The 18,100-nt window shown below is 45.5% G+C and overlaps 1 protein-coding gene across 9 annotated transcripts in view; it reads right to left on the reverse strand.

Annotated features, from left to right (window-relative positions):
* The window catches only part of CEP250 (centrosomal protein 250), a 138,597-nt gene that overhangs the window by 61,752 nt on the left and 58,745 nt on the right, over window positions 1–18,100 (reverse strand). For 7 of the 9 annotated variants that reach the window (XM_075072357.1, XM_075072359.1, XM_075072361.1 and 4 more), the window contains exons 10-15: window positions 12,836–12,997; window positions 12,252–12,430; window positions 11,599–11,781; window positions 3,762–3,906; window positions 3,192–3,338; window positions 2,777–3,007 (exon numbers count right to left, since the gene is read on the reverse strand). In XM_075072357.1, coding sequence (XP_074928458.1) covers window positions 2,777–3,007; window positions 3,192–3,338; window positions 3,762–3,906; window positions 11,599–11,781; window positions 12,252–12,430; window positions 12,836–12,997 — 1,047 coding nt within the window. Of the gene's footprint in view, window positions 1–2,776; window positions 3,008–3,191; window positions 3,339–3,761; window positions 3,907–11,598; window positions 11,782–12,251; window positions 12,431–12,835; window positions 12,998–18,100 lie in introns of those variants that run through there. The other 2 variants (XM_075072360.1, XM_075072362.1) reach the window with 2 other exon arrangements.

The raw sequence follows: 18,100 nt of genomic DNA on the forward strand, positions 1-18,100 counted from the left end.
AGAGCCCCAGACCCCGCGAAAACTATTACTAACAAATACACTAACAACTATAACTTTAACTGTCACTAAACTAATTAACCATGCAAAACAAGAACAATTAAGTAACAAAGAACGAAAACTAGCGATTAGCTAGGGAAAATGCGGAGGTCAGGTAAACTGCACTCCACTGTTCCAACGACCGACACGGGCGGTAAGAAAGAACTGAAGGGTGGCCAGGTCGGCTGGGGTATTTATGCGGCACCGTGGTGGCGCCACTCCAGGGGGCACCCAGCCGACCTGCCGAGTGTTGCTCGGGTAAAAGTTTCTCTGACGGCTGTGCACGTGGCGCGCACACACCTACCTGGAATGGATATGAGCAATCACTCGAAGAAGAAGCACTATTTCACTAGGAGGGTGGTGAAGCACTGGAATTGGTTACCTAGGGAGGTGGTTGAATCTCCATCCTCAGATATTTTTAAAGCCTGGCTTAACAAAGCCCTGGCTGGGATGATTTAGTTGGGGTTGGTCCCGCTTTGAGCAGAGGGTTGGACTAGATGACCTCGTGAGGGATCTTCCAACCCTAATCTTCTATGGTTCTATGAAATGAGGTGGCTCAGCTTGCAGCTAGTGGGGTGAGGATGATGATGGGATAGGAGGAACGCATGGCCTAGGAGACATGTTGCTGAAGACAGGACAGCGAGAAGGTAAGAGGATTTGTGAGAATGAGGTTGGGAAGGGGAGAACTAGATGAGGACAAGTGAGTAGTGGATCCAGAAGATGAGTGAAGGAAGCCTGGTGGTGGCTGGAGAGTGGTAAGCAGAGACAGACAAGGTGTAAGTGACAAGTCATTTATAACAGGAAATGAGATAAGCACTCAGTTATGACAAGTAAACAAGGAAGGGTACCCTGAAGGAGCTAACTAATAAGTCAAGACAGGAGGCAACTGTATCATCCTGGTCAGGTTGGAGTGAGTAACAAAGATTGCTTAAGGGCAGCTACCCTTGGCATGGAGGCTCTTCTAGAAAGCATGGGCATTTATAAATCATTCTCAGGAGCTGCAGGCAGAGGAAGTGAGGAGCAAGGGCCCATGGGATTCCCAGGGCCAAAATAATATGTAGGAACACAAGAATTGCCAGAGTGGATCAGACCAATGGTCCATCCAGGCCACTATCCTATCTCTGACACTGACCAATACCAGCTGCTTCAGAGAAAGATGCAAGACACACCATAGAAAAATGCATGAATCCCCACTCAGAGGATAATCCCCCCAGGGGACTCTCCTCCAAATCCAGAACTGTTAGGGACTGGCTTCAGCCCCAGTGCAAGAAGATTTATAGCCCTTCCATCTCCTTTCTTAGTAGTTACTATTGTAACTCTCAATATTTGGTCACCCATATAAATGTCCTCTCTGTATCCTGCTAAGTCCTTGGCCTCAGTGGTGGCATCCCGTGGCAATGGAGTTCCGTACTCTAAATACATGCTGTGTGAAAAAGCATTTCCTTTTATCAATTTACCACTGTCTCATTCCAATGACTCTGCCCTTGTTCTTGAGTTAGGAGTCAGGGTGACTAAATCTCCCTTCTCTAGACCAGTGGTCCCTAACCTTTCCATCTGGTGGGCGTCAGACGAACAACCGTGGCAGCGGTGGAGCACCTGCCGAAATGCCACCGAATTTCGGCAGCGACGCCTCTCGGTGACGTCGCTTGTTGGTGGCAAGTGGCGTCATCGAGAGGTGTTGCCACCGAATTTCTGCAGTGTTTCGGCAGCGACGCCTCTCGATGACATCCCTTGTTGGTGGCAAGTGGCGTCATTGAGAAGCGTCGCCGCCAAATTTCTGCTCTAGACCAGTCAGTATTTTATATATTCTTATGATGTCTCCTCCCTAATGTAAACAATGCCAATCTTCTCAAGGTCTTTTTATAGGAGTTTTTCCAGGCCCCTAACTGTTCTCACCATTTCCTCTTTCAGAGCCATCTCTAATTATGCAATATCCTTTTGAAATGGGGTGACTAGTACTACATACAGTATCCAATGGAGGCCGGACTGCTGATTTATACAAGGGCATTACATTTTCCATATTTTCTATTCCATTCCTTATGCTTCCTGACATTTTGGACCTGGTACAGAACCCTGCATTCCACTACCCTAGTGTCATGAGATTGTAAAGCTGCTCAAGCCAGCCCATGGGGAAATCCCCTAACAAGAGCTGGTCAGGAATTTTTCATCAGAAAATGCAGATTCATTGGGTGCAGGGATAAAATGGGCCCCTATTGCAATACACAATGTTTCCCAGTGAGTTCTCCTTGGGGCAATGACAGGTGTAGTGGTAGTGCTAGAAGAATGCTTCTGTAGTTAAGAGGCAAGACTGGGTCCTATTCCATGCTCTGCCATAGGCCTGTGTGCAATCTTCAGTCTCAGATTCCTGTAACATGGGACTAGTGTCCCTCCCTCTCAGGGAGGTTGTGAGTCTGAACTCACTAATATTTATGAAGTGTTTTGGGTTCCTGGGGTGGAAAGTGACCATCTTCACTATATGCACTATACTCTCCACTGGACAATTCAACTCCCAAGAAAACATGGAGAGTCATCGCAAACTCCATCCTTCACCATCAGTCTGAGACATGCCCAGTAGGAAATGCACAAGAGTCATGTGAACTCTGACCCTGTCTTGTTTCCAACAGCACTGGATGTCTTAGTGCTGAGGGTGTTCTAAAACCCAGCAGCACCACGCGCAGCCTCATCACCACAGTGCTAGTACTGCCAGATTCCTGTGGAGGACAACTGGGGTCTCTCTCACCTGACTCATCACCTCATGGGTCTCTTTTCTCTCATCTCTCAACACATCCAACTCTGCTTGCAGTTCCTCCTGTATTTCCTTAGCCTTCTGCAGCAACTGCTCCAGATGGGTTTTCTCTGCACAGAGCGCCTCATTTGCTTTTTCAGACAGGCTCAGCTCCTCCTGCACAGAGGCTGTTGCTCTCTGCATGTCCTTCACTTTGCTTGACAAAGCCTGATTCTCCTGCTCCAACTAGTCAAGGAAAAAACAAAAAGGAAATCAAGGAACAGAGAACATAGACATACTCTTTTTGGGGCCTCTGCCCTGGGCAGAGAACACTGTGCCACATCCACACTCAGTCAGCCCTCATACTCCCTGGAGAAGCTTGAAGGAGACCTCAGCAAGGTAGACCTAATCCTTGGAGACCTCTACTCACCTGCAGGACAAGCTGATTCAACTGCATTTTATCCAAAGCTAGAGCCTCATTAATGCCACTCATCTTCTCAGCCACATCATGCATATCAGCGGTTTCTGCCTTCAGTTTATTCTGAATCCCTGTCAACTCAGCAATTGACTGTTCTGCCTAGCAGGGCAAAGAAGAAAGGAAGGAGATGAAAACAAAACCCTTCAAAGGTTTCCCTTGCTTTAATCCAAGGACCGCCTTTTCCATACCAAACCCCTGACATCAGCTGTGTCTCCAAGACAGTCTTCTTCCCTCAGACCCGAAGTGCATCCCTCTCACTATACACACCCCTAATCCTCTTGGAATTCCTCTTTCTGTCTAGTCAAGGTCCCAATCCTCTCTCAGCCATCCCTCTATGCACATGAAGGCTGAACTCCCCAAAGTGTTTTTCTGGCTTGATTCTGGTGCCCCCCTATGGGAGATAACAATATCTAGCCTTTTCTTACTGCAGGGAGCAATGTATGATGAGCCTGCTATTTGAACTCTCTCTTGAAATAACAAGCTGGGCTTGATGCTGCCTGGGAATAACAGATGAGCCCGTACCCTCTCCAGTGCCATGGCAAGCTCATGTTTCTCTTGCTTCATCAACTCCCCATCAAGGTGAGATTTCTCCAGCGCCTCCCTCCTGGCAACCAACTCGCTCTTTAACAATGAATGCTTTGCTTCAAGTGCAGCTAAAGCCTTCTGACTGAGAGGAGGGGAGGGAGACAGACAGAGGGATAGACACACAAACACACACACAATGGTGGAAGGTGGGAGAGAGAGGAGAGAAGCTTTTAGATTTAAAGGCATTATCATTTCAAAATCCTAGGCAACAAGAAGACATGTCCAGATGACTCCTATCCCAGACCCTCTGTTTCCCAGCCAATTCCATCAGCCCTTCTGGGTCTCAGGGTCCAAGGACATTGTTGGCTTGAGCCATTCATCCTCTGTCTCTGTTGTGGGTGAGAGGCCCTGGAACTGGCCAGCTGCGCAATGCTGGACATGGAGATGTTCCTCATCTCAGTGGGATTACCCTGATTTTAGAATTCATAACATTATCCAGCCATGGTCTTGACTGTCTGACTTTCTTCAGTTACAAATTCCACAAGCTGAATACATGTTGCCTAAAGGAGCTCTGAGCACTTCAGAGGATGGTGGGACCTAGCTCAAAAATAGAGCTCCATTCCCACCCCTACAGTTCAGTGTACAGATGTCAACCAGCTTTGCAAACCACAGAGGACATAAATTAAATTTATCTACCCAAAGTGATACTATTTCCTCTCATTTAGATTCCAAAATACCCCCAACAAACCATAAGATACCAACTTTGAAACAACTTAACCTAAGCAAATACCAAAAAAGTAAATTAATAACATTTAAAAAGAGAATCCTACCCCAGGCAGAGTTTTTACCTTGAAAAGGAAAAGTGCCAGACGCCCCATGAAGTCTGCTAGAGATTTTGTTATTGTTATCGATTTTATGTTGAAGGCACTTGGGCCATATTTTTTAAAGTGGTCCCTAAAGATGCAGAGAGGTGTTTTTGAAAGTCCCACTAGGCACCAAGGTGCCTAACTCCCATTTAAGTCAATAGTAGTAAGATGCCTAGGCTCTTCTGAAATCCCACCAGGCATCTTTAGGCATGTAAATACCTTTAAAAACCTGGCCTTCAGATACTACAGTGATGGGTGGTGGTATAAAAGCCTTAGGCAACTTGATGATGTCAAGTGAAGCTGCGACAAAATAAAACCACATTATTCCCTTTCCCACTTCCGTGGACACAGTTCAAAGAAGAGCTACAGGAATGATTTGTGGTCTGAAAAAATAATTTACAGTGAGAGACTAGAAGTTCAACCTACTTCATTTATCAAAAAGGGTAGGTTAAGAAGCTATTCAATCAGCCTATAAGTGACTACACCAGGGAAGCTATCAGATATTAGAGGGCTCTTCCGTCTAGCACTCAAAGGCAGAACAAAGTCCAATGACTGGAAGCTGAAGTCAGTAAAATTCAAACTGGAAATGAGCAAATGTTTAACAGTGAGGGTAATTAGCCTCTGGAACACATTGCCAAGGGATGTGGTAAATTCTCCACCACTTGAAATCTTTAAAGTATGACTCAATGGCTTACTATAAGAGATATTCTAATTAAATTACAAGTTAATGCGTTAAATGCAGGAAATACTGAGTGAAATTCTATAGCTTATGCTATGCAGAAGGTTACACTAGTTGATTATAATGGTCCTTCCTGGTCCTTACATCTGTAAATAATGTAGCTTACTTGACAGAAGGCCTTGAAGGAGGCAAGCTGAGTTTAACAGCTATTACAAACTTGTGGTCATGACTCCATAGCTGATCACATTGGGTTTATAAAGAATAATCAAACCTGACTGCTTGTTTGAACAGAATTATAACACTAATGAGAGGAATGTAGATGTGATCCAAACAATCTGTGGGACCACTGGAGAATCAAGGTGTTGAAGGAGCACTCAAGGAAGACAAGGTCATTACAGAGAAGCTAAATGAATTTTCTGGATCAGTCTTCACTGCCAAAGACATGAGGGACATTCCCATACCTGAGCCATTCTTTTTACGTGACATATCTGAAAACTGTCCCAAGTTAACATGTAAGTAGAGGAGGTTTTGAAACAAACAGTAGTAAGTCACTAGGATCAGATGCTATTTACCCAAGAGTTCTGAAGGAACTCAAATGTGAAATTGCAGAATTGCTAACTGTGGCATGTAACCTATCACTTATGTCAACTTCTCTACCAAATGACTGGAGGACAGCCAATATAACACTGATTTTTAAAAAAGGCTCCAGAGTAAATCCTGGCAACTACAGATGATTAAACCTAACTTCAGTATCCAGGAAACTGATTGAAACTCTAGCAAAGAAGAGAATCATCAGATACACAGATGAACACAATATGTTTGGGAAGAGTCAAAAAGCTTTTGCAGATGGGAATCTTGACTCACCAACCCATTGAAAATGTTTGAGAGAGTCAACAAGCATGTGGACAACAGTGATCCAGGTGACATAGTGAATATGGCATTTCAGAAAGCTTTTGACAAGGTCCCTCACCAAACGCTCTTAAACAAAGTAAGCAGTCATAGGATAGGAGGAAAGGTCCTCTCATGGATCAGTAACTGATTAAAAGATAGGAAACAAAGGATAGGAACAAATGGTCAGTTTTCACAGTGAAGAGAGACACATAGGAGGTTCCATCAAGGATCTGTACTAGGACCTATGCTGTTCAACATATTCATAAATGAACTGGAAATGGGAGTAAACAGTGAGTTGGTAAAATCTGCAGATGACACAAAATTATTCAAGATAGTTAAGTCCAAAGCTGACTAAGAACAATTACAAGGGGAAGTCAGTAAACCAGGTGACTGGGCAACAAAATGGCAGATGAAATTCAATGTTGATAAATGCAAAATAATCTACACTGGAAAACATAATCCCACCTATACATACAAAATGGCAGGATCTAAATGATCTGTTACCACTCAAGAATGAGATCATAGAGTCATTGTGGATAGTTCTCTGAAAATATCTGCTCAATGTGCAACAGCAGTCACAAAACACTAACAGAATGTTAGGAACCATCAGGAAAGGGATAGACACAAATATCATAATACCACTATATAAATCCATGGTACACCCACACACTGAATACCATGTACAGTTCTGGTTGTCCCATCTCAAAAAAAGATATATTAGAATTGGAAAAGAAACAAAAAGGGCAATAAAATGACTAGAGATATGGAACAGCTTCCACAAAAAAAGAGATTAAAAAGACTAGGACTATTCATCTTAGAAAAGAGACGACTAAGTGGAGGATATGATAGAAGTCTATAAAATTATGGATGGAGAAAAAGTGTTATTTACCCTTTCACATATCAGAAGAACCAGGGTAACCCAATGAAATAAATAGGCAGAAAGTTCAAAATTAACGTAAAGAAGTACTTCTTCACACAACACACAGTAAACCTGTGGAACTCATTGCCAGGAGATGTTGTGGAAGTCAAAATTATAACTGGGTTTAAAAAAATTTACTAAGTTCATGAAGTATAGGTCCATAAATGACTATTAGCCAAGCTGGTCAGGGACACAACCCCATGCTCTGGGTGTCCCTAAATCTCTGAATGCCAGAAGCTGAGACTGGATGACAGGGGATGGATCACTCAATAACTGCCCTGTTCTGTTCATTCTTTCTGAGGCACCTGGCAATGGCCACTGTCAGAAGACAGTTTACTGGGCTAGATGGACCATTGATCTGGCCCAGTATGGCCATTCTTATCATCATAGATTAATAATGAAAGTATTTGATACTGTCTCAGAATCTTAACTGAAAAAATGAGTTCTAATTAGCTTGCACAGAAACAATGTAATAAGCACTAAAAACTGTCCTTGGAAAGAGATCTATTGGGATGCCTCAAGCATTGAGGTTAAGTACCAGTATGATGGGGGGCAGTGCAATTTTGGGAGTCAGGGAGGGAACCCTTCTAGATTGATAGCACTCTCAAGCTGGTCCATGGTAGGAAATCCTAGTACCCTTAATCGAGGATCAGAGGGGATTAAATAAATATTTGTTCAGAGGGTGAGCCTCGATAACCTCCAGATTAGCCTGATGACACTGCTTGAAGGGCACGGGGGGACCTGTGAGCAGCACAACAGTTCACAAGGACAACCGCTTTGAGATCTGGGAATGGTCAGTCTTCTGTACATGTGTTATAACCGCTGCTGCTAAAGACCACAAGGAAACAGTGGGTCTTCTCACCAACAGAAGTTGGTCCATTAAAAGATTATTACCTCACCCACAGTGTCTCTCTAGAAAGAAAAATAAGACATTCATCTTAGGAAATATAGGCTAATATACAACAGGGAAATGATCAACAGGAGGCAAAAATCTGGGAAGCAGAAACACCAAAAACAAATTTAGTCAGACAGAAGTTTGCAACCTGATGTGGCTACAAAACAGCCAACACAGAATTGCGTGTGAGGAGGTATAGGCCCCTCACTGGCCAAGAAGGGGTTAAGGAACAGTTATAGGTTAAGGAGGCCCCTCTCCTTAGCCCTTGGGAGCATACTCGGACTGGAGGCAGGGTTAAAAAGTCAGCCAGGCAGCTCAGGCTAGGCCTGAGCAGCCAGGGAGGAGGATGTAACCTGGGAGCTCCTGGAGATAATCAGAGTGGAGCCTGCCTCTGGTCAGCAAGCAGTCAAGACTCAGAACTGGTGGCAGGGATGAGGGCTGGGGCCCCAAAGGTGACGTTACCCAGAGCCAGGCAGTGGTTAGATGGGATGCAGACTGGAGTAGGAAGTGGCCTAGGGAAACTGATGGGCCACGCGAGCAGCCAAGTTGGCCCACAGGACCCTGGGTCAGAACCCAATGTTGTAGGGTGGTCCTGGGTTCCCCTACTCCCACTCAAGTGGTGACTACTAAGCGGGGCTGCGGCCACCATCTTGGACTATAACCATTAAGCAGGGGACTCCTGCACCACCCTCCTGATCGCAGACTGTATACACAGGCATAACATCCCAAAGCAGAGGCAGCTCCTCCAAATGCCTCTGCTTTTCCACCAGGAACACTGCTCCCACTTACAGGCTTCCATTCAATAACCAATGGAGGAGACGAGTGGGAAGGATTGATTAATGAGGTAATATTCAGCTCTTTTCATAAGAAGGGCTTGTCTCAGTGCCTAGAGACTATGAGCTTACGTGTGCAGGGGAGAAGGAGATCTAGAGACTTCTATAAATGTTTGGAGGGGGTTGATGTGGAAGAGTGAGAGGAGTTATTTATTGTGCTCCAGGGGACAGAACTGCACTTACTTGCATGCTGTCCCTTAACACATGGCACAAATTCTTTCAAAATGTGTAAGTCCATAAGACTTGCCTCCGCTGTGATGTCTACAGCACTCTGCCAGCTGGTATAGCTGGCAAGTTACACTGCGCACACAGCTACTGTGCATAACAACATGCTTCTATTATTTTTACTTCTCCTCCCTCTCACCTATTTGTTTCAGCCTCCTGTTTATTATTACCCTAGATTATACACTTTCTAGGGCAGGGACTGTCCCATTGCTAGGCATGGTATGCCTGTGTAATAAAATAGACCCCAATTCTGACCGGGCTTCCCGTCACTTCCATAATACTATGCTTATTATTAATCAAAGAAAGAAAGAGAAGATTCAGACTGAATATCAAGGAAACTTCTTGAGTATGTTAGAGTCTTTGCAATGAGACTCATCTTGTGGATCATTTAAAATTACTCTGGACAAAACACTAGCAAATGTACTTTATGGAACAATGCCACACTGCGCAGAAAAGGAATAGGTGATTACAAAGTTATTCCTCTTGGTCTGAAAATTCTCACTTTGTTCAGACCAGATATGATTTTTTTTTAAAGGTTTGGGCTGGTTGTTTTCTTCAGTTATACTGTATTGAAAACTTAACATCTTTCCAAATTTTTAAGAGTGTCTAGCTTTGCTTTGGAAACCATAACACAAAGGTCTGACTCTTACAAGTTCTACAATTCTCAGGCACTCGGGCATCCATAAGAACTAATATTTGGGCAGCTTTGAAAAAATACCACTAAAAACCCAACCAACTTTATTAAAAGGTTTCATTGAAAATTGAATGGTTGTAGTAGCTATTGCAGAAGAGAACTGAGTATGTATCAAAGGGTGCTGCAAAAATCAAGATATGTACCGACTAGTTCTGCAGAGATTACAGTTGCCAAAAGAATCTGTAGTACAGTGTGGAGATTTTAATATATTATGGAGATTATACTCTACAATAAAAAAGTGTAACTTTAGAAACATCAATGGAAGACTGATCTCTCTCGGAGAGTCCTATGAAGATTTCAACGTAGAGAGTATGGAATATTTATATATTATAATATAACAATATTTTTCTTATCTTGAACTTGTCTTGTAGCCCTAAATACTGCATTAAATTGTTTCAAAGTAAAATATTAGGCTTTTTTGGTAGAATTGTGAATGTGAAAACAAGGACATTCTCACAAGAACTGCTGCTAATGCACCTGTGAGTATGATGGCATAAACTTACCAAAAACCAAGTGCATTAAAGTTCAGAATTTAAATACCCAAAGTTGGAAACACTAAGTTAAGGTTTCAGCTCAGACCTTAAACTCTGCCACTTCACCACCACCACCACCTGTCCATCCTGGAAATAGAGTAGAGAGTCCATGTCCCTTCATGTTCCCAACATTAGCCTGACACTACTGTCCTCCCCACACATACTGGCTGGAGGCTGCTGTTCCGACCCTGACTTTAGCTCTACCTCCACCTACTTTACCCATGTGTTACATGATAGATCAACAGACTGGAATCAGGGGAAGATTTGGATTATTTCAATAGGATTAATCTATTATAATCTATTATCCACCAGCTGTCATCAATACTGTTGAGCACAAGGTCATGCAAATTAGGACATTGGCTGGTTGGTGGCATCTGAGTAGTTCTGCTCTTTTCAAACAGATCCGGTGAGGCAGTGCATTACTGAACAGGAAGGAGTGGCCACTGAAGTTGCACTACACATGTCACTCTGCAGTGTGGACTGCACCAGCTGGGCCAGATGTAATGTAGGTCTATTGATTTGGATATCATATAGCGCCTGTCCCAGTGATATCCAAGTGTAGCATAAAAATCCAGAACAAAAGGGCTGTTTCTCTGCATCCTTCTGGGCAAAAGAATGTAACTCGACACATGCAGGACTGTTTAACACTTGGTAGTGCCAATACTTGTACAAAGCCAAGGACAGCAAGGCAGAAAGGAGCTGATACTCTAGAGGCTTATACTCGTTTTTCATGGGTGTAACTCCACTGACTTTAGGGGAATTACTCTTGATTAACACTGGAGAGAAGAGATCCAGGCCCACCAAGTTCCGATGAACTGTTCCAAAAGCCCAGCGCTGCAGCAACCACTTGCTTCCTTGCATTTTTGCCTAGCATCGGCTGGCTGAGATGGGTGAGCCCAGGGAAAAGAGAGCAAAAATCAGGAGTAATCTCTGCAGGGAAGAACCATTTTCATGTCTCAGTCAGTAAGCAAAGACTGAAAAGAGTTAGACCAGCAGAGATGACCAAGTAAAAACCCTGCCCTCCAAGGACCAATAGTGGAATGAAGGGAGGAGGGGATTAGGCCACAAAGAAGATTAGTAATAATCTAATATCATGGAAATAAACACCACCAACTGCACTAACCATCTTAACTCAACCCCATGTTCCCTTTCCTGGTGCTTCCCTTCAGCTCCTAGCTTCCACTTCCAGGCCTGTGCAGCCACTCATCACTTCCACCTCCAGCACTCAGCCACCATTCCCAGCATGCTCCCACAGTGCCCCAAGCCCTTGCCCTGTGGACGGATGACAGAAGAGCTCACAGGCGCTCCCTCTCCCGAAGGATCCTCTCCATCTCCAGCTGTTGCTCCTCCTTCTCCCCTTGAGCCAAATCTTCCTTCAGTTGTAGCTCAGTGTTGCTTCGGCGCAATCGCCAGGCCTCCTGCTCAGACACCTCCAGTTGCTGCTGCAGCTCTTCCCTCGCCTTCTCCAGGTTCACACGGTCACTGCAAAGAGGCAAGGCCCAGTAAGCAGAATGAGGAGAATCTAGCATGAGCAGACTCCATCTGCACCAGTGAGGATGGAATGGTGGGGAGTTAGAAGTGCTTGCTGCATGTGAATCTCTTTTCCTCTATTGGCAGCTGAGGTGGGGGAAAAGGGGCTGGGGAGGCTGTTGCTCTCACTCAGTGGGTAGCAGTGCTCGGCAGAGGGCCTCTCTACAACCTGAGGATGCACCTAGGCAGCTTAATTTAGGGGTGGCAGAGGTTGGACTGGACACACACTATACTTGGGCAGCTCTCCAAGTTCCTCAGGCAGCCTGGATATGGGGCGATGGCTAGGAACATGAATTGCTGGTGACAGGGAAAGACTAACCTGAGAAGCAGAGCCAGACTTACTCTGGAACAGGAGAGTTCTTAGCCTCAACACTCTGATACTGAAATCCCTATACAATGTGGAAGGAGGACATAGGGCTGACCTGCTGAGAGTTTCCACCAGGGACTGGAGGTGCTGCGTCTGGCTGGTGAGTGTCTTGCAGTTCTCTTCCAGCTGCTGGAGCCTCTGCCTCAGCATCTTACATTCTTCTTCCTGCTGCCTTTGCTGATGTTGCAGAGAATGGACAGAGTCCTGGCTGGCTGAAAGCTGCTCCGTTAGGGCCTGCCAGGGGAAGAGGCAGAATGAGTGCATGAGCAGAATGGGGCTGAGAAGATGGACCCAGGCAGACCAGCTAGGAGGAGGCCAACAGTTAGGCCTGAGGGCAACAGCAGGTGAAGAGTGCAGGGAGATAGTTCAAACATGAGTCAGCTGGGAGAGTCAGGAGATCATCTGAGGGCAAAAGATGTGATCCAGTATGGGAGGGTGCTCAGCTGGGAGGGGGAATTACAGAGGAAGTAGGGGCAGAGAAAAGGCAGTATCAGTGTGGAGAGAAGGATGGCTGGAGGGCAGGAGTAAGTGGAGGGGGAAAGGTTGGATGAGGCACAGGCATTTGAGAGAGTGGGTTGGCAGTGGGGTTGGGGAAATTGCTGCCAGTATAAAGAGAGTCCTGCACCAGATCCCTCTCACCTGTACTGCCTGGCACCTCCTTGACAATGCTTCGTGCACCAGAACGAGGGCCCTTTCCATGTCACTGGAACTCAGCAGGGAGGAGAGATTGCTGGATTCAGGATGCGGGGAGCTCTCAACCCATGAGATGCTGACTATGTTGTCAGTATCGTCTAGCACTGCCTGAAACCCCAGACCAAGCTGTTACTCCTTCCCTCCTACCACTCACTCTTATTTACCTATTTCTCCTTCCTCCTCCATGCCACCCTGAAGTCAGAGGTTACAGGCTAACTGACTTAAGGCAATAGGGAAGATTGTTTCTGGTCACCATCATCTCCTGCATTTCAGGTATGGGTGATTCCAGAATAACGCAGAACAGGAGAAAACCCATGGGGCAGGAATGGATGTTATGTTTCCACTCCCTCTATTCTAGGCCTCTGGGGGCTTACTTTAACCAGTACTCAGTATCTTATGGCCTTCAGGCACCATTTCTGCCTCCTTTAAAGCTTTTTTATGCGGTCAGAGTGATATAAAAAGCTTTAATGTAACAGAATCAGGCCTCTAGTGACCAATAGCCATGAAAAGTAATATTAAAACTCCCCAGAGGAGAAAGCAGCTGATGAATTCTGAAGAATATGATAATAGAAGAGCAAGTGATCATAATTCCTCTGAAACAGTAGCATGAAAGGAGCAAGAATTGGCCAAAGAAGCTTCATGAGGGTCTATGCAAAGTTCTGAGGTTAAAATTCCTGCCCTGGGAATGGAGAAAGGGAGGCAACCTAAGAAGAACAGTTAGTCAACTAAAGTTTGCAAGGAAAACCAGGGGCAGTCAAAAAGAATGAGTTAGTGTTACCAGCACATGCAAAGGAAACATGGAGGACTTATACAGATGTCCAGGGAAAGAAGAATTACTCATCAGCACATCAGATTGACTGAAAAGTACAAGTGAAAAGACATTTAAACTTAAATGGATTAAATGAACAAACAGACAGAACAATGATGACTCGCCTCTCACATCATGCATGAGGACCATGCAGCTAACACTTAGATTGCCCAGTTAAAGGCCACAATCAGGAAAGGAAGTCCGGGAGGCATGTAGGTAAGGAACCCCAAACAGATCGAAGTTCTAAGACTTTGTCAAAGTGCTCTTGGGCAGGCAGCCAGGGAGCTAGTAACAAAGGGCTCTGGAAAGACCAGAAAAACAAGTGGTGTGTCACAGGGTCCCTGTGAGCAGACCAGGCCCAGCTTCCCGGTGTCAGAGCAGGTGGGCCCAATGAAAAGGGGAAGGGCTACACCTGGGGCTATAAAGACCTGTTAGAGGGCAGGACAGAGAGGAGTGATTGGAGCAGGCTGTGCCTGGTGTGATGGGGCAAGGCCAGATGGCTACAGTAAAGTACTGAGAAACAGGTATGTTAGTCCCAGGCTAAACAAATCCCTAGGACCATGGTAACCAAATGGCAGTTGCTCCAGGTTAATCAAGGCACCTGGAGACAATTAAGACCTTTCTAGAAGGCAGTGGAGATAGCTACTTTAATTAGAACACCTGCAGCCAATCAGGGCAGGCTAATCAGGGCACCTGGGTTTAAAAAGGAGCTCACCCCAGTCAGGCAGGGAGGAGCCAGAGGAGAAGGAGTGCGAGTGAGGAGCTGGGAGCAAGAAGGCAAGGAGCTGAGAGTGAGAGAGTGTACTGCTGGAGGATTTAGGAGACAAGCATTATCAGACATCAGGAGGAAGATCCTGTGGTGAGGATAAAGAAGGTGTTTGGAGGAGGCCATGGGGAAGTAGCCCAGGGAGTTGTAGCTGTCATGCAGCTGTTACAGGAGGTACTATAGACAGCTGCAATCCACAGGGCCCTGGGCTGGAACCCGGAGTAGAGGGCGGGCCCGGGTTCCCCCCAAACCTCCCAACTCCTGATCAGACACAGGAGGAGTTGACCCAGACTGTGGGGAAGATCACTGAGGTGAGCAAATCTGCCAAGAAGTGCAGGACCCACCAAGGCAGAGGAGGAACTTTGTCACACTGGGGAGAGAGTCCCCCCAGGAGTGGAGTTAACTCCTGTGGTGGGTCCCTGGAGCCAGGGGCGTCTCCAGGCACCAGCACAGCAAGCACGTGCCTGGGGCGGCAAGCTGTGGGGGGCAGCCTGCTGGTTGCTGTGATGGCAGCAGTCAGGCAGGTTCAGCGGCAATTCGGCAGCAGGTAAGCGCAGGACCAGCAGATCACCCACAGAAGCGCCACCGAATCCACGTAACCAGTATCGCGAAGGCCGCCTGACTGCCGTGCTTGGGGTGGCAAAAAACACAGAGCTGCCCCTGCCTGGAGCAAGGGCCAGGTTCCCAGGAAGTAGGCCTGGAGCTGGTATTCCAGAAAGGAAGCAAAGTGGGCTGGGACTGGGAAGTTGCAAATAGCAGGATTGTCAGAAATCCCTGGGAGTGGGGTCACGAAACTCTGTGACAAAAGGGTAAGCAAAGAGACTGTTTGTGTTTGTTTTATTTCCTTTTGTTTGTACAATAAATCTTAAAGGAGACTGGACATGGCAGTACATGCTTGGAAGTTGGGGAAAAGCCCTGCCATGTCACATGGTGTTAAATTGAAGAGCCAGAAGCAATCAAGCTGCTGACAGAGTGACAGGAGAGGCCATGGCAAAAGGGAACACAGTGGGGTTGGGCTTCTAGGGCTTCTGAGATGGGCTGAAAGGAAGTTCTCTTTCACTTCCTGAATCCTGGAAGGGACTGCTCAGATGATCCTATTAGGGCTGTGGCCCAGAATGAGAGCCAGGTACGTAGTGCTATATAGGGAGAAGAAAATAATGTCCCTCCTGACCCCTGCAGCGATCAGGCAAGGCCCTGAAGTGGGAGATTTAATTACTTTTATTTGGAGATTTCTAACAAGTGTTATTGGTCATAAAAAATAAATAGAGCCACCATAGTTGATCTAGTAACCTCCAGTACATTCCCCAGGCAGACTTTGTTGTGTGAAGCACCATTTCCTTTAATTTGTTCTATACTCTCTGCATCCTAACCTCAGCAAAGGACCCTCCCTTATTCTTCTGCCATGGGACAGTGAAAACTGATCTATCCTCTATAATCTGGATAACAATACTCAGCATTTCTTTAATGACTTTCTTTTGGTGATCTCAAATAGCTTTACGAAGGAAGGCAAATGTTACTGCCACTTTACAGATGAGAGATGAAAGCCTTAGTTTTCAAACCAGAGTGCCTCAATAAAGATAACCTAATTTTTCATTTAAATCATTTGAAAGCAGCACATGCTCAGCTCTTCTCAAAAGCAGGCCACTTTCACTTAAGAGTCTAAATATGAATTTAGGAAATTAACTTTAGGCACCCAACTCTGAGAATTCTGGCCAAAGTAACTTGGCCAAAGTCACAGAGTAAAGCAGAAATAGAATCTCTACTTCCGAGCTGCAGTCTAGTTTCCCTAGCCACTGGACACTCAGTCGGTTCCCTTCCTACACTTGTTCATCCAATCTAAATAATGCCAGTTTTTACAGTCAATTATTCATGAATTTAAGGCCAGATCAGAATATTATGATCTATTCTGACCTCCTGCATACATGGGCCAGAGAATTTCATCCAATAATTCCTGCATCAGACCATAAGTTCTGGTTTTGGTAGATCTGATCTTTTACAAAATACATCCTGATCTTGAATTAAAGATTTCAGGTGATGAAGAATCCATAACATGCCTGAGTAATTATAGCAGAGCAGAAGCTGCACTATAGTAACGGCTGAGACTCACTGTTTAGCAGACTACTTTTCCACATAGTCTAAACGCCACACTCTGAATCAGATTGTCCTGACATTTGCTGTGCTTCATGGGTGGGGTGAGTGGACCAAATGTGGGGTCACTTGAGCAACACGTTCCTGAGAAAAAGCGTGTGATATCAAAATCCTCTTTTTTTTTCCTGCCCACCACACCCTTGGGTCTCAAACTATACCCAAACTGATATCACCTGCTCTGGGTTGATCCCAGCTAGCACACAGCCCCTTTCCCTTTGGGGAAGTAATACTGAAAGAGTTTGAGTAAAGTTGGGACCTCCAATATGAGTTAATCACAATTGACCTGTTAAAAAGAGTGAAATGTGCAGATGTAGCAAGGCTAAGGCTGTGTTGCCAACTGGGGGACCCAAAGTGACATGATGCGGTCACTGAACTTGAGCAGCACAGTGAGTTTGAGTCCTAAATTCATGCCTCTCTGAACTATTATTTCAGGCAGTATTCATCTCCATGGGGTATTCTCATCCACCCGAGAACGTCTCATTGAGATCAATGGGGCGTGTCACTCCTCTCTGAGCCTCCTCTGGTGCATATAGAAACCCATGCCCACACACTACGCACAGATCTGGGGTCGGGATTCTGGATCTCAATTCACCTTACTGCCCCTTCTTGTCTCATAAGAACAGTCATACTGGGTCAGACCAAAGGTCCATCTAGCCCAGTATCCTGTCTTCCAACTGTGGCCAATGCCAGGTGCTTCCAAGGGAATGAATAAAACTGGTATCCATCCCCTGTTGCCCATTACCAGCTTCTAGCAAACAGAGGCTATGGATACCATCCTTGCCCATCCTGGCTAATAGCCAGTGATGGACCTATCCAGCTATTACATGCACTCCTAAGACCCCATTACCTGCCCTCTCCATGGGCCCTCTAAGCTTACCCGGGACATGTGGTGGCAAGGAAAAGTGTAGAGCTAGCTGGCAGTGGCAGCCTTGGGGCAGTGAGGGTGTGGTAAGGATGGTCAGAGAAATGGACGAGCTGGAGGGAAGGTTGGAAGAGTTGGAGCAGTGTGAAAGGCATAAGGGACCATCCAAAACTGTTTTTGAAAACCCAGTTTAATAACTAGCACTTTGAAGAGGAAGGGCTGGACTGGGCTTGAGAGGCAAAGAGATGAGATGAGATAATGCAGGAGCGGTGAAGGCATTAAAACCCAGCCACTGCATTCTGTGGCCGGGGCAATTGTTGCCAAGGAGTCAGAGGCAGTGGAATGTGAGGATGCCAATTTCTTTTTTTTAACTAAGGAAATTAACTGTCCAAAAGCATCATCAACATAGAGTTAAGGTTGCCCTTGTGCCCTTCAAAAATATGAAGAGAAGCTAAACTTGGCTTGGATTGTTTAGCCTAACCAAAAGAAGATTGAGGGAGGATATGATTGCTCTTTATAAATGTATCAGAGGGATTAATATTAGGGAGGGAGAGGAATTATTTAAGCTTAGTACCAATGTGGACACAAGAACAAATGGGTATAAACTGGACGCTAGGAAGTTCAGAC

Source organism: Chelonoidis abingdonii, chromosome 14 (genome assembly GCF_003597395.2).
Source record: "Chelonoidis abingdonii isolate Lonesome George chromosome 14, CheloAbing_2.0, whole genome shotgun sequence".
NCBI lineage: Eukaryota > Metazoa > Chordata > Testudines > Testudinidae > Chelonoidis > Chelonoidis abingdonii.